At 45.9% G+C, this 16,417-nt stretch overlaps 1 protein-coding gene across 1 annotated transcript in view; it reads right to left on the reverse strand.

Moving 5' to 3' along the window:
• Nucleotides 1–2,201: 2,201 nt before the first annotated feature.
• The window catches only part of LOC137304518 (adhesion G protein-coupled receptor E1-like), a 63,810-nt gene continuing 49,594 nt past the window's right edge, over nt 2,202–16,417 (reverse strand). Inside the window, exons 12-16 of the mRNA XM_067973154.1 lie at nt 14,092–14,158; nt 10,887–10,978; nt 8,286–8,454; nt 5,728–5,826; nt 2,202–4,275 (exon numbers count right to left, since the gene is read on the reverse strand). Of these exons, the coding sequence (XP_067829255.1) occupies nt 4,222–4,275; nt 5,728–5,826; nt 8,286–8,454; nt 10,887–10,978; nt 14,092–14,158 (481 nt within the window). The 3' untranslated portion in view covers nt 2,202–4,221. The remainder of the gene's footprint in view (nt 4,276–5,727; nt 5,827–8,285; nt 8,455–10,886; nt 10,979–14,091; nt 14,159–16,417) is intronic.

Genomic DNA, 16,417 nt, shown 5'->3' on the forward strand with positions numbered 1-16,417 from the left:
GGACTTAACGCTCAACTCTACGCACAGTCTTAACCCCGACCATCTGAACGTGTCTTAGAGTGCCTGAAGGACCCCAACCAGCGCTATTTAAAGGGATCATGCAGGATTTACAGGTTAGTGGCTGGATTATTGCTTCTGGCCGCCGAGACATTTGTAACTGTTTTTGGGGGTCTCCTAGACTTGAATACTAGGACGCGGGGACATAGCCTAACATTCAGAACCAGGACGTGCAGGAGTGAAGTTAGGAAATGCTTCTACACGCAAAGGGTGGGAGACGTTTGGAACGCTCTTCTACAGACAGCAGTTGATGCTAGCTCACTTGTGAATGTTAAATCTGAGATTGATAGAATTCTGTGAACCAAGGGTATTAAGGGATCTGGGGCTAAGGCGGGTATATGGAGTTAGGTCACAGGTCCACCATGATCTCATTGAATGGTGGAACAGGCTCGTGGGGCTAAATGCCACGGCCACTTGCTGCCTCCTGATACGCGCCACCTTCTGCAAGAAAGCAGGATGTGTGTCTGGGTGATGTGCCTGTCATGGTTGAATAACTAGTGCGTGTGGCCTGGGCGGCTTGAAACAGTGGTAATGTGTAAGGGTGAGAGGAAGCATCTGATTGGAAGAGTTGAGTACTGATGGAAAGAGTTTGTTGGTATGTGGGTGATGGGGGGTGTAGTGTGCGGCTAGTGGTGCAGTTGGTAGGAGACGCCACTTGACAGTTGACCTCACTCACCTTGACCACTCATGTCAAAGCATTGAACTTCTTCCTGCACTGCATCCATGTTCATGATGCCTGGCATTGACTTTGTCCCATGCTGCCTCCCACTGCCTTTTGGATATATGTCTGGCGGGCCCCCCCCCGCGGATATCAGATGTCCCACCTTCTGTGCACCTCTTGCACCAAAGTCTGTAGTGCATCAGCAGAGAACCTTGGTGCACACACTCTTGCAGACCTGGTACCAACTCAGATCGGTAGATTGGTGAGGTCTGACATGCAGATTGGAGGATGTGGGATTGAGTAGTGCGCAATCTTTATTCAATGTTTTAACATAACTCATCAGTGTGTAAACATAGGGTTGGGACCTGCATCTGTGTTTGTTTTAATTCATGTTTTTTATCTGTGTTTTATGTGTGCGACGTCTGATCTCTGTTCAGACTCCGTGCAGACAGTGGACTGTTATTTTCAGCAAATAACAGGTACCAGCTACCTTTAAGAGATTTCAAAGAAACATCCTCCCTTTAAGAGATTGAGCTCCCTCTGCTGGTGGAAAGTGTGAATTGCATTGATCGCACGTGCAAAACCTGGAATGGAATGCTGATTGCAGGTGAGTCCTCCGGACGGCCGAAACTTGCGTCTTGCCTACGCGGACAGCACATCACGCTACCCGCGCCCAAAAACGGCCCCTATCCAATTTCCCCCCCATAATATTTTGCATGTGTATTATAACATAGAAGCATCTTTTTCAACTGGTGCTACTCCCATTTGAAGGCTCATTGCAATCATAATAAATTGCTCTGTGCAATTATTTAACACTGACATTAAAAACAGCGCCGAGGAATTTAGTGAAAGTGCGTTAAGTGTTTACACAGATATAGTAACGGTCGCTAATATCCATTACTGTGTTTCTGGAGGTGTAGCACACCTGTGTATATTGCATATCCTGTGTATATATCATAATGCAATGTGTTTGATGGAAGTGTAATATCCCTGCACAGGGATAATAACACAGTGTGTGTGATGGGTATGTAACATTCTTACATGTAATGGAGGTTAATGCCTCCGTGTATTATATAACACATTGTGTGATGAAACTGTAATATCCCTGTGTATCATATATAGCAGTGCATGAGAGAGATGTAATATTCTTGTGTATTACATAATAACAGTGTGTAATTGGTGGTGTAATATCCATGTGTGTTATATAGTAATACAGTTTGTATGACAGAGGTGTAATAATCCTGTGTATTATATAATCACTTTGTGCGATGGATATGTAATATCCCAGTGCATTAAATAATAACACAATGTATGATGGTCATGTAATATTCTTGTATATTAATAACACAATGTATGATGGTCATGTAATATCCCTGTATATTAATAATACAATGTATGATGGTCATGTAATATTCCTGTGTATTATACAGTAACACAGTTTATGTGATGAAGGTGTAATATATAATATAATAATTACACAAAGTTTACATTGAAATGGATATTTATTCCATTCCCTAAGCACATTTTACATCATAAGCAATTCAGTGGAATTTTGCAGCCAATACTTTAATAAAGAATCTCCTATCTTATAAATATACATTGTCACCAATATTTAATCTCATTCTACCAGTACCGGATTTCTTAATGCTCACAATCTGTTTAGTCATATTTCCGTTTAGTCTTTCCTGCAATTGCCCACGGACAAATTAATTTTTCTCTCTTATAACTGTGTCTCCAATTCTCCATAACTCTTAAATTCATTCCACCTTCCTCTCCTTTTATCTTTCACTCTTTCTTCTCTCTCTCTGTCTCTGTTTCAATCTGCTCTCTCTCTCTCCTATTTTCATATTAAGCATGAATATATCAACTGGCTACAAAGAATTATGATTCATTTTATAGTTACAGCCTTTCCCGTGTCTTTCTCTCATTAAACATTTATTCCGTCTTCCACCAGCTCGCTGGAACTGACCATGAAGACCGGCAGTTTTTCTGTTTCAAACCTTGGCCTGGGCTGAGTTATCTCACCTCAGGCTACTGGAATGGCCTCAGTTCCCAGAGCTTGGGAGAGCAAAAATCAGCCTGGATTCCCAATCCTTGTTCCTAACTAGTGCCCAGTTTTAGATGTGTAGATGCCAAATGAAGAAAGGATCAGCTGCGATGCACTCTGCAGTTGAATAGCCTCCTGACAGGCACCCTGTGTTGGGTAAGGGTATTCGGGATATGGAACCAAGGAGGGTGAATGGAGTTGAGATACAGATTGGCCACGATCCAACTGAATGGTAGAACAGGCTCGAGGGGCTGAATGGCCTACTCCTGTTCCTATGTTCCATTGTCTGGTCTTACATGTGAAAACTGGTTGTTTGGGTGATTTACAGGGGGCTGCTAGTGCCTGTGGTACTGGTCCCCAACTTGAACCTGTATTTTCAGGAAAGGATGAGTGAAAATTAAGAACGTTTCTTTCATTAATTCTCAGGATGTGGGCGTCGCTGGCAAGGCCATCATTTATTGCCCATCCCTAGACGCCCTGAGAAGGTAGTGGTGAGCCGCTTTCTTGAGCCGCTGCAGTTCACTTGTTATTCCTCTGGAGTCACGTATAGGCCAGACCAGGTAAGGACGGCAGGCTTCCTTCCCTAAAGGACGCTAGTGAACCAGGTGGGATTTTACGACAATCCGACAGCTTGACGGTCACTTTTACTGATACCAGCTTTTGATTTCCAGATTTTTATAATGGAATTAAATTCTCAAACCGCCACGATGGGATTGGAACTCACATTCTCTGGATTATTAGTCCAGGAACAAGCAGTGAGTGTGACGGCATAGAGAGGAATTGGCTTGTCTCTTTTAGTGAGCCCCACAATCCCAGGAATTTGAATGAACAGAGAGACAGTCATTAACCCACGGAACAAACACACTTCCTCTTGATGTACCTCCTGAACGCAGAAGCACCATCTTCCAGCTTCCCCACTGCAAAAAATATCACTAAAAAAAAAGGCCAGAAAAAAGATGTGAATCATAATTCTTTGTTATAGATTTTAGTATGATACAAATCTTAAAGAAATAATTTGTGTTTATACAGCACTTTTCATGACCTCGGGACATCCCAAAGCACTTTACAGCCAATGAAGTACTTTTGAAGTGTAGTGATGTAGGAAATTCAGCATCCAATCTGCACACAAAGCCCCATAATGAAATACATCTGTTTTTAGGTGTTGGTTGAGGGATAAATGTTGACCAGGACACGGGGAACTCACTGTGATCGGTGAAGTGACTCATCCCGTTCTCCAACCATCGTATTGTTACCTGTCTCTGCGCCTTGCCAGTGTTTGAAAATGAGCAGTGCTATATAACAATAGCGAGAAGCATCCCGAGCTGTAGCCCGAGCTGGTGCAAACCAGCAAACCTACTGTCCAGCGAGGGTGCAGCCCCATGTGATAAAACCCGAGATGACATGGCGTTGGCTGAGGTTTGATGAGAAGATATAGCACAACAAGCCCTTCGTTGCATCAGTGAACGACACCGGATGTAGTCGACTCTGTTTCCTGGACACTTCGCCTCCCCTTAGAGAAATAAAGTACAAACACTGATTTAGATGAAGAAAATCAACCTGTAACTTTTGAAGTAAAGTTTTTTATTAACCTCTCTAAAGTCAGCTGTGGCTAAAGGTGTCAGCACTCTTGCCTCTGGAAACAGAAAGTTATGGGTTCAAGTCCCACTCATGATCATATAGAAGGGCCGAATGGCCTACTCTTGCTCCTGTTTTCTATGTTTCACTCCAGAGACTTGAGCACAAAATCTAGTACTGAGGGAGTGCTGCACTGACGGAGGTCCCACCTTTCAGACGAGATGTTAAACAGAGGCCCCTTCTGCCCTCTCAGGTGCATGTAATGGATCCCATGGCACTATTTGATGACCGAGAGGGAGTTCTCCCTGGAGTTCTGGCAGATGTTTATCCCTTAATCAACATCACTAAACATAAGACAATGTGGTCATTAACTCATTGCTGTTTGTGGGATCTTGCTGTGCGCAAATTGGCTGCTGCGTTTGCTACATTACAACAGTGACTACACTTCAAAAATACTGAGGTTGTGAAAGGTGCTATATATATGCAAGTCTTTCTTTTTCTTTCTCTGAAATTTTGGGACAGTGAATTCTAATTTTGAACTGGAGCCTATGGTAAATACATATCAATGTGGAACCTTGAATCCCCTCTCAAATCTCCTGGAAATTCACTTCCATTTTCCCCCCTCCACAACTGGCAAACTCATTTGCCTGGACTGTTACTGGACTAGTAAACCAGGGAACATGAGTTCACTTTTTTTTAAAAATGTAGTCACGGTTGAAATGCAGGCGATACAACAGCCAATTTGCGCACAGCAAGGTCCCACAAACAGCGACGAGATAAATGACTAGTTAATCTGTTTTTAGAGGTGTTGGTTGAAGGATAAATGCTGGCCAGGACAACACTCCTGATCTTTGAATAGTGCCACGGGATGTTATACATCCATCTGAGAGGGCAGACGGGGCCTCAGTTTCACATCTCATCTGAAAGACAGCACCTCTGAAAGTGCAGCACTCCCTCGGGTACTGCACTACAGAATCAGCCTGGAGTGGAGCTTGGAACCCACGACCTTCTGACTTAGAGATGATGCGTTCCACCGACTGAGCCAAGGCTGATACCAAAATAATACAACGAAAGGAACTTCTAGAGCCTTTTGTGAGCAATGTGTGATTTTGATGGGGGTGTTATTTTCAGAAAGGCTGGAATCTAGCTGCCAAAGTGTGGTTTATCAGTGTCCAATTCCATCCCTATCTTGGATTAGTTACAATGGAAATGTTGGCCAAATTTAGTTACATGGAAATTTTGGCCAAATTTAGTTACATGGAAATTTTGGCCAAATGTATTGAAATGTGAGGTTCTGGTGTTTCACACAAGTTTGGTGAACTGTAATTGTAATATGGGTAGGGTGGGGAGCTTCTCGGTGTTCTACCAAACAGTTTGGGGTTTTTACCTGGTTTAATGCCGTCGGTGTGCTGGAGGTGGAAACTGGTTTCCATCTGGTTGATCTCTTCAAATACCTTCCGAGACACCGATAATAGGCATCTCTCACCTATTAAAAGCAAAGACAAAGAGCAATTGTAGTTTAAACTGTATCTAAATAAAGCAGGGTGGGTCAGTGAGCCAGAGAAAATGAGAAAGACCTAAGTTCCATTCCTGGCCCGTGCTGAGTCAGTCTATCTCAGGATTCACTGGAATTGAATCCTGTCAGTGCCGTTCAGTTACCCACCAAGTCATCTTGACAATAACAACGACATTAGCATTTATACAACCCCTTTAAACGTAGTAAAACGTCCCAAGGCGTTTCACAGGAGCGTTATCAGGCAAAACTTGACGCTGAGCCATAAAAGGAGATATTGGGGCAGGTGACCAAACATTTGGCCAAAGAGGTAGGTTTTAAGGAACGTCTTAAAGGAAGAGAAAGAGGTAGGGAGGCGGAGAGGTTCAGGGAGGGAATTCGAGAGCTTAGGGCCTAGCCAGCTGAAGGCACGGCCGCCAATGGTGGAGCGAAGGAAATCGGGGATGCACAAGAGGCCAGAGTTGGAGGAACGCAGAGTTCTCGGAGTGTTGTAAGGCTGGAGGAGATAGATAAATGACAGCTGTCATTATCATGTTTAAGCAGAAGCATGGGAATAGTTCTGGATTACACTGGTCAGCGTTGCTGCAGGGACTAATCCAACAAATCACATCAAAAATTTAGGCTTTACCCAGTTATTGCTCTGAACCACCATTACAGATCCTGTTGGATCTGGGAGGAGTATCACTACCATATCTCATTAACACTGCTCAGTCCCACCAATTGTTCCAGTGTAATGACTTATTGATCCTCCCTCTTTCTAGTCCTAACTCCTTATCTCATACTTACAATCTTTACCTAATCACTCCTTCTTCATTTGCCTTCTCTTGGAAATGGAATAAAAGTACAGGACTTGAAAACACTTTGCAGTCCATCTGACTGGTGCCTTCTCCCTTCAGCCTGCACAGTGGGCTTTGGCCCTTCAACCAGGCCTCTCAATAAAAGAGACCCTTGTGAGATATCCAAGGACAAATTCTTCCACGGCTAAGTCACCAAATGAAACTCATTTTAAAGGTATATCTTCCTAGGCTCCAAGTGAGTTTATTCAGTGTGACATTGAGCCATGCAGACCAGGAAAGTCCCATTTCTGATTCCTGGTCTGAGCTGAGTTAGCTGATCTCGGCGATGTGGAAAGTAGGACAAATGTAAGGAATCTTACAACAGCAGGTTATAGTCCAACAATTTTATTTTAAAATCACAAGCTTTCGGAGATTATCTCCTCCGTCAGGTGAGTGAGTGGATTTTGAACAATTCTATCAAATCTCCCCACGACCTTCTCCGCTCTAAGGAGAACAACCCCAGCTTCTCCAGCCTATCCACGTAACTGAAGTTCCTCATCCCTGGAACCATTCTAGTAAACCTTATCTCAAGAGAAGTCAGCGCCTTCAGGAGAGGACATAAAAAATCTTAGGGAAGGGAAGATCTACAGGGTTCCTGCTTCTGACCTAGTGCCCTCTGCTGGAAGAGTGCATGTGTGCGCATTAACTGAAGTCAAGAAAGCTTCTCAACATAGAATTTACAGCACAGAAACAGGCCATTCGGCCCAACTTGTCTATGCCGGTGTTTATGCTCCACACGAGCCTCCTCCCATCCTACTTCATCACACCCTATCAGCATACCCTTCCATTCCTTTCCCCCTCATGTACCCATCTAGCCTTCCCTCTATGTTATTCGCCTCAACCACTCCATGTGGCAGAGAGTTCCACATTCCAACCACTCTCTGGGTAAAAAAGTTTCTCTTGAATTTCCTATTGGGATTTATTGGTGACGATCACTGTCAAGACTCAGACATGAAGATAGCTACTTGGGCAATTGGAATGTACCGAACCATAGAATTATAAAATCATAGCATCATTACAGCACAGAAGGAGGCCATTCAGCTCATCGAGCCCATGCTGGCTCTTTGTAAGAGCAATCCAGTTAGCCCCATTCCCCCACTCCTTCCCCGTAGCCCTACAGATTTTTTCCCTTCAAGTATTTATCCAATTCATTTTTGAAAGCCACGATTGAATCTGCTTCCACCACCCTTTCAGGCAGCACATTCCAGATCATCACTACTCGTTGTGTAAAAAAGTTTTTCCTCATGTCGCCTTTGGTTCTTTTGCCAATCATCTTAAATCTGTGCCCTCTGGTTTTTGACCCTTCTGCCAATGGGAACAGTTTCTCTTTATTTACTTTATCTAAACCCTTCATGATTTTGAACAATTCTATCAAATCTCCCCACGACCTTCTCTGCTCTAAGGAGAACAACCCCAGCTTCTCCAGCCTATCCACGTAACTGAAGTTCCTCATCCCTGGAACCATTCTAGTAAACCTTATCTCAAGAGAAGTCAGCGCCTTCAGGAGAGGACATAAAAAATCTTATCTTATGACTAGATGGATGCACAAGACATCAGAGTGTGTGACGGACATTAAGTAAAGGAATAGAGACATACCTTCTTATACAACAGGCAGTGCATGATGAAAATGAACATCCCCTGGAAACTGTTTAATATGGTGAAGATGTACATCATCGGAATGGTTGCATTTTGGATATAAAACCCTCCCAATATCCAGGTAGAGCCCAGGATGAACAATTGGCCAATGGCTGTCAGTGTAAATACTCTGTGTAAAGACAATAATTTATCAAAATATTCAGTGTCCAAATACAGCGAGAGAATAACAACAGCAGCATTTACTATTTATAATATAGTGAGCCTTATAATCAAATTAATTTTACAGTGAAAAGTTTATGTAGTCATGTATAACTGAGAATTTTTTTTTATTCATTCATGGGATGTGGGCATCGCTGGCAAGGCCAGCATTTATTGCCCATCCCTAATTGCCCTCAAGAAGGAGGTGGTGGTGAGCCGCCTTCTTGAACCGCTGCAGTCTGTGTGGTGAAGGTTCTCCCACAGTACTGTTAGGTAGGGAGTTCCAGGATTTTGACCCACTGTTTCCTAAAATATTACATTTCATGGTAAATTCTGGGATCCCAGTAGCGAGCTGTGCTCAAATGGAGTGTGGATTGGAGAATCAGGGCTACAATATTGTAGCCCCATTGCTTACCCATTCTCCCTTCGAGTGTAACTTCCCCACTTGGAGCGTGAGATCACTGAATTTATCTTGATATTCTAGGAAAGCTTAACGCTGTCGAAACCAAACTCCTGAAAATCCAGACAGCTGGAGCTTCTGGTACAGAGTACATACTCTCTTATCTTAGGTTAAAAGCCCATTTATGGGGTGAAATCAGCTCATAACCAGGCAGTTTTCCAGCACACCGCACTTGAACATAGGAACAGGAGTAGGCCATTCAGCCTCTCGAGCCTGTTTTTCACAAAGTAAGCTGCCCAAGTGGGGAGAATCCCAGCCTCAACTGACAGGTTTACCCATCCAGGTCCTACTAACTAATCTGGGTTGGCAACAGAGCTCTGGAACACCAAGGAGTTATCTGTCTGCAGGATCAGAGTAACAAGGCTGCCCTGGAAGGTTAACTCGGTTCGGAATGTATCATTTCGGACCCACCCCAGACCCCAAATAGACAGTGTCCCCGTCCCCGCACCTCAGGAGGTATGAAACCCAAGTTTGGCATCAATTAACCATTACTTCTTGATTTAGCTCATCCTTTCTAATCTTTTTGATCTCAGTAGTGTTCTGTGCTATGAACCTCAGTCCTTTTCCTTGATTGATTGATTTAATATAAAATTAACTCAATGTTCAAACATCTGAGTTATTAAACCATTCCTGTTTTGCTTCATTAGCTGAGTATATCCTGAGTACCATAGTTCAGTTCAGGCAGTGAAAGACTTGCATTTATATAGAACTTTCCACAAACTCAGTACGTCCCAAAACACTTTATAGCCAAAGAAGTACTTTTTATTTAGTGTTTTTTAAAATTCCTTCATGGGATGTGGGCGTCGCTGGCAAGGCCAGCATTTATTGCCCATCCCTAATTGCCTTTGAGAAGGTGGTGGTGAGCCGCCTTCTTGAACTGAGCGGCTTGCTAGGCTATTTCAGAGGGCAGTTAAGAATCAACCACATTGCTGCATGTCTGGAGTCACATACAGGCCAGATTGGGTAAGGACGGCAGGTTTCCTCCCCTAAAGGACATTAGTGAACCAGATGGGTTTTTACGACAATCTGTTAGTTTAATGGTCACCATTAGTGGTACTGGCTTTATATTCCAGATTTTATTTAATTAACTGAATTTAAATTCCCAAGCTGCCGAGACGGGATTTGAACTCATGACTCTGGGATTACTGGTCCAGTAACATGACCTTCATCGTCGCTGGGTCAAAATCCTGGAACTCCCTACCTAACAGCACTGTGGGAGAACCTTCACCTCACGGACTGCAGCGGTTCAAGGAGGCGGCTCACCACCACCTTCTCAAGGGCAATTAGGGATGGGCAATAAATGCCAGCCTTGCCAATGACCCCCACATCCCATGAATGAATAATAAAAAAAACCCACTATTCTACCGTACCCCATGTGTAATCACTGTTGTACTGTAGGAAACGCGGCAGCCAATTTGCAAACAGCAAGATCCCACAAACAGTAAAGTTATAATGGTCAGATAATCTTGTTTCTTTTCATTTGATGTTGTTTGAGGGATAAGTATTGGCCAGGACACCGGGGAGAACTCCCCTGCTCTTCTTCAAAGCAGTGCTGTGGGATCTTATTTGTCCCCGAGAGGGCAGGCTGGGCCTCCGACAGTCGCATCCTAAAGACAGCACCTCCGACAGTTCATCACTCCCTCAGTATTGCACTGGAGTGTCAGCCTAGATTATGTGCTCAAGTCTCTAGAGTAGCTGAGATCACACTTAACTAAGCACAGAGAAGGAATAGAACTTTGGACCTTCAGGTCTTAGTACAGGTCAACAGGAGTGTTCCTACCTACTAACCCATTAAGGGAGATCAACTTTACATGTGAGAGACGCTCATAGAACAATGACTAGATAGATGTAAGGTCATGGAAGGTTTGGATATTGTGGAAAGTGTTATTGAACCTGAGAAGGACCAAGCTAAGTCAAGCAGTAACAATTTGTAAATCATTTACCTTGTTTTTTCCAGTTTCTTTTGGTCAGAACTTCTGTTCGACATTTGCAGTTTCAACTTCATCAAGGTTTTGCAAAGGATGATGAAATTGACCTGCAATTAAAATTAAAGTTAAAATATAAAGTTAAGCATCATAGAAGTGCAGCAGTGCTCAAACAGTTAACAGGTGACATGACATGTCTCCACTGGTGGGTCAGTGACTTTATCCAGTGAATCGCTAATCGATACAGGCCAGAAGATCCCAGTGTCAGTCCCCTGGACATGCTGAGTTAGCCGAGCTTAGCTGGGAGATGGTGAGGGCGTTTCAATTGGGTCTTGGCATCCCCATTGTAAGCGGTGGGGGGATACATCAGCCAGGGTTCCCCTGATTGCTATCCAGCAAACCCAACCAGAAGCGAGTGTGTATGGGCATCGAGTGGGGATAAGATTGGGGTTTGGGTGTTCAATTTGTGAAGTGTGGTCACTATTGTAATGTAAGAAACACTCACTGTCCAGGCTCATCTAAGGCGAAATGCCACTCGGCTAATGTACCAGAAGGCAACCAATGCCTATGGAACACTACTCCATTGAGAGTTGGTATCTTCAAGAGGGAGGGAGGAGAACAAGAAACTTTAATCTACAAAAATCCTTTTGGCGCATTGATATTTTACAAAACACTGGTTTGGCCACAGCTGGAGTATTGTGTCCAGTTCTGGGCACCGCGCTTAAGGAAAGATGTGACGGCCCTAGAGAGGGTGCAGAAGAGATTTACTAGAATGGTTCCAGAGATGAAGGACTTCAGTTACGTGGATAGACTGGAGAAGTTGGGATTGTTCTTCTTGGATAAAAGACGGTTGAGAGGAGATTTGATAGAGGCATTCAAAATCATGAAGGGTCTAGACAGAGTAGATGGAGAGAAACTGTTCCCATTGGTGGAAGGGTCAAGAATGAGAGGACATAAACTTAAGGTGATTGGCAAAAGAACCAAAGGTGACCTGAGGAAAAATGTTTTTATACAGCGAGTGGTTATGATCTGGAATGGACTGCCCAATGGGATGGTGGAGGCAGATTCAATCGTGGCTTTCAAAAGGGAATTGGATAAGTACTTGAAGGGAAAAAATTTGCAGGGCTACGGGGAAAGGGCGGGGGAGTGGGACTAGCTGGATTGCTCTTGCAGAGAGTCGTCGTGGACTCGATGGGCCGAATGGGCTTCCTTCCGTGTTGTAACCATTCTATGATTCTATGAGACATTTTCCAGCAGAGGTCACTGGACAGCGATCAGAAGTGAAGTTGCCACGGGAGATGCAAGACATAAGAACATAAGAACATAAGAAATTGGAGCAGGAGTAGGCCAATCGGCCCCTCGAGCCTGCTCCGTCATTCAATAAGATCATGGCTGATCTGATCCCAACCACAAATCTAAAGAACACAAGAAGTAGGAGCAGGACCCGGCCACATAGCCCCTGGGCCCTCTCCGCCACCCACAGGGCATTGACCCAGAATTGCATCAGATACTGAAGACCAGGAGACGCAAACTATGGTCCCATAAAAACAAGTAATTCAGGCCTGCTGTTAGGAAAAAAAAGGTTTGCATTTATATAGTGCTTTTCGCTCCACAAAATTCAGGCTGACACTCCAGTGCAGTATTGAGGGAGTGCTGCACTGTCGACTGCCCCGTTTCCCACATTACAACAGTGACTGCACTTCACAAATAGGCTGTGAAGCACTTTGGGACATCCTGAGGTTGTGAAAGGCGCTATATAAATGCAAGTTCTTCACCTCCTCGCAGTTGGAGAGATCGTGGCAGAGATGGGGTCGAGAGGTATAAAAAATTCTTCACCCAGATGTTTAGGGGGAGTTGCCCTGCTTTATCTATCTTCCTCAAACAAGCAAGCTTTGTGTCATGGCTAGTAACTAGGCCCTCTGTAGAACAAAGTATTGCCCCTTACCTCACTTCAGCTCTGCAGGGTGAACCCAATACTTTGCTTCTACTGGGCTGATGTTAATTAAGGACAAAATTGTCTACAATGTTGTAAGTAAACTTTGCTTAAAAATTCTCGTCCTCAGAATCTTGGAGTGAATCCTGCACCTACCCTCTCCCCCTCCACCTACCCTCTCCCTCCTCCACCTACCCTCTCCCCCCTCCACCTACCCTCTCCCCCCTCCACCTACCCTCTCCCTCCTCCACCGACCCTCTCCCCCCTCCACCTACCCTCTCCCTCCTCCACCGACCCTCTCCCCCCTCCACCTACCCTCTCCCCCCTCCACCTACCCTCTCCCTCCTCCACCTACCCTCTCCCCCTCCACCTACCCTCTCCTCCCTCCCCTTGCCCTCTCCCCCCTCCACCTACCCTCCCCCCTCCCCACCTCCACATACCCCCTCCTCCTCCACCGACCCTTTCCCCCCCACCTATCCTCTCCCCCCTCCACCTACCCTCTCCACACTCCAACTACCCTCTCCCCCCCACCTACCCTAACCCTCCTCCACCTACCCTCTCCCCCCTCCCCTTGCCCTCTCCCCCCTCCACCTACCCTCTCCCCCCTCCACCTACCCTCTCCTCCCTCCCCTTGCTCTCTCCCCACTCCACCTACCCTCTCCCCACTCCAACTACCCTCTCCCCACTCCAACTACCCTCTCCCCCCTCCACCTCCCCCTCCCCACCTCCACCTACCCCCTCCTCCTCCACCTACCCCCTCCTCCTCCACCTACCCCCTCCTCCTCCACCTATCCTCTCCCCCCTTCACCTACCCTCTCTCCCCCTCCACCTCCCCCCTCCCCACCTCCACCTACCCTCTCCCCCCTCCACCTACCCTCTCTCCCCCTCCACCTCCCCTCTCCCCCCGCCACCTCCCTCCTCCCCACCTCCACCTACCCTCTCCCCCCTCCACCTACCCTCTCCCCCCTCCACCTACCCTCTCCCCCCTCCACCTACCACCTGCCCACCTCCACCTCCCTCCACCCCACCTCCACCTACCCTCTCCCACCTTCACCTCCCCCCTCCACCTCCCCCTTCACCCCCCCCATCACCCACCCCCTCCCCACCTCCACCTAACCCTTCCCCCACTTCAACTACCCCTCTCCACCTACCCTCCCTCCACCTATCCCCTACTCACCATCCCCCACCCCTCCACCCTACAGAACGTTTCAAAGGCACAAATTTAACATTCAGTTTGAAGCAATAAAATATCTGTAATATTTGTATTCTGCATATTTCGATCAAACTTACAAAACTGATTATGAAGACGGGCACAAAGAAACTGTAGACAAAGTACTTTTCCGTCTTGAGCCAACATCTGCGATTACAAGAGAGAAGGTGATTAAAACTCCAATACTATTTGTAACAAACCGGCTTCCTGTAATATTAGATTATATCATCACAATCGTTAGCTAATCGAGATCTCTGTGATCTTGCCCACACCAGCTCTACTGGTTCCCTGTGTTCCAACAAGAGTTATATCCTTGTTTTCAAACCCTTCATTGCCTCATCTCCATCCTATTTGGGAAATCTTCTCCAGCCACACGTCCGAGCCTGCATCCTCCATTCCTCTGACTATAGATTATTGCTTAATCCCTGCTCCCTCCACCCCTCCATCATAATTTGATCTTTTCACTATTAAATGGATATGGGGAAAGGGCGGGAAAGTGGAGTTGAGGTAAAAATCAGATCAGCCATGATCTCATTAAATGGCGGCGCAGGCTCGAGGGCCCGAATGGCCTACTCCTGCTCCTATCTCTCATGGTCTTATAAACCTCACCCTCTAGGCCACACATTTTGTAAACTCTCTCCCTAAAAGCTGACCTCTTTTACCATGCTTTGGGACTCCCAATCCCCCATATTCCATTCCTTCCCAGTTAAAGTCCACTTCTTCCCTTTGTAAAAGCCTCGACAGGAGAAGCTCTGGATTAGTGTCAACAATTGATCAGCATTCCGTTCGATATTTTCTGGTACCATCTACACAGTTCAATGTGAACTTGAAAAGTTCTCTTTGCGCTGTGTGTTGTAATATCTGATGGTATGTGTGTGAAACCCTAGACATTTTTTTATTATTCGTTCATGGGATGTGGGCGTCGCTGGCAAGGCCGGCATCTATTGCCCATCCCTAATTGCCCCTGAGAAGGTGGTGGTGAGCCGCCTTCTTGAACCGCTGCAGTCCGTGTGGTGAAGGTTCTCCCACAGTGCTGTTAGGAAGGGAGTTCCAGGATTTTGACCCAGCGACAATGAAGGAACGGCGATATATTTCCAAGTAGGAATGGTGTGCGACTTGGAGGGGAACGTGCAGGTGGTGCCTGCTGCCCTTGTCCTTCTAGGTGGTAGAGGTCGTGGGTTTGGGAGGTGCTGTCGAAGAAGCCTTGGCGAGTTGCTGCAGTGCATCCTGTGGATGGTACACACTGCAGCCACAGTGCGCCGATGGTGAGGGGAGTGAATGTTTATTGTGGTGGATGGGGTGCCAATCAAGGGGGCTGCTTTGTCCTGGATGGTGTCGAGCTTCTTGAGTGTTGTTGGAGCTGCACTCATCCAGGCAAGTGGAGAGTATTCCATCACACTCCTGACTTGTGCCTTGCAGGTGGTGGAAAGGCTTTGGGGAGTCAGGAGGTGAGTCACTCGCTGCAGAATACCCAGCCTCTGACCTGCCCTTGTAGCCACAGTATTTATATGGCTGGTCCAGTTAAGTTTCTGGTCAATGGTGACCCCCAGGATGTTGATGGTGGGGGGATTCGGCGATGGTTATGCCGTTGAATGTCAAGGGGAGGTGGTTAGACTCTCTCTTGTTGGAGATGGTCATTGCCTGGCACTTAGCTGATTGACTATGTAAATCTGAACCTCGCAATCAAATTCCCAGGCACAATATTCGATTGTTTTATTAGTTAACTTGAATCTAACCGAACAAATTATTTTTAAGGTCAGAAAAAATATTGCGAAAGCTGCCGGATTGGCATAAAAACTCAACTGGTCTACTGCTCTCCTTCAGGGAAGGGAGTCATTCCCATTTTGGTCTGGTCTACCTGTGTCTAGTTGCACACTACATGGTTGACACTTAATGCTCTCTGAAAAGGCCTGAGCATGCCATTCGGTAGTTTTAAAAAAAAACAATCATTAAGAAGGCTTGCCATCATCTTCTCAGGGCAACTAGGGCTGGACAACATCTCCAGCCTTATTAGCATTGCCCCCATTCTGAGGGCGTCTTAGCACAGATGGCCCAGAATGTGCTAAAATTGGCCTCAGTACCCCTGGCCCATGGAGGGGCAGAATATGTCTGTCTGTGTTCCCCACGACTGGCTACCATCCAGAGCTTTTGTTTGGATATTGGATGAGGTTGGATTTGGGCTTGCCGGTGACCAAATGGTCTGTGTCTGGGCTCCCTTGCGACGAATAGCCACTTGGGTGAACTACCGGAGATGGACTGGAGCTTGGGGGAACTGCTCCTCAGAGAGGAATCAATATTTTCACTAGAAAATTGGCAGCAAAAAAGGGCGGGGGAGAGAAAACAGCTGAAGTAACAAAAACAGTCATCTCAAATCAGAGTAGGAGACACGTACAATACTCGTGGTTC

Source organism: Heptranchias perlo, chromosome 37, assembly GCF_035084215.1.
Source record: "Heptranchias perlo isolate sHepPer1 chromosome 37, sHepPer1.hap1, whole genome shotgun sequence".
NCBI lineage: Eukaryota > Metazoa > Chordata > Chondrichthyes > Hexanchiformes > Hexanchidae > Heptranchias > Heptranchias perlo.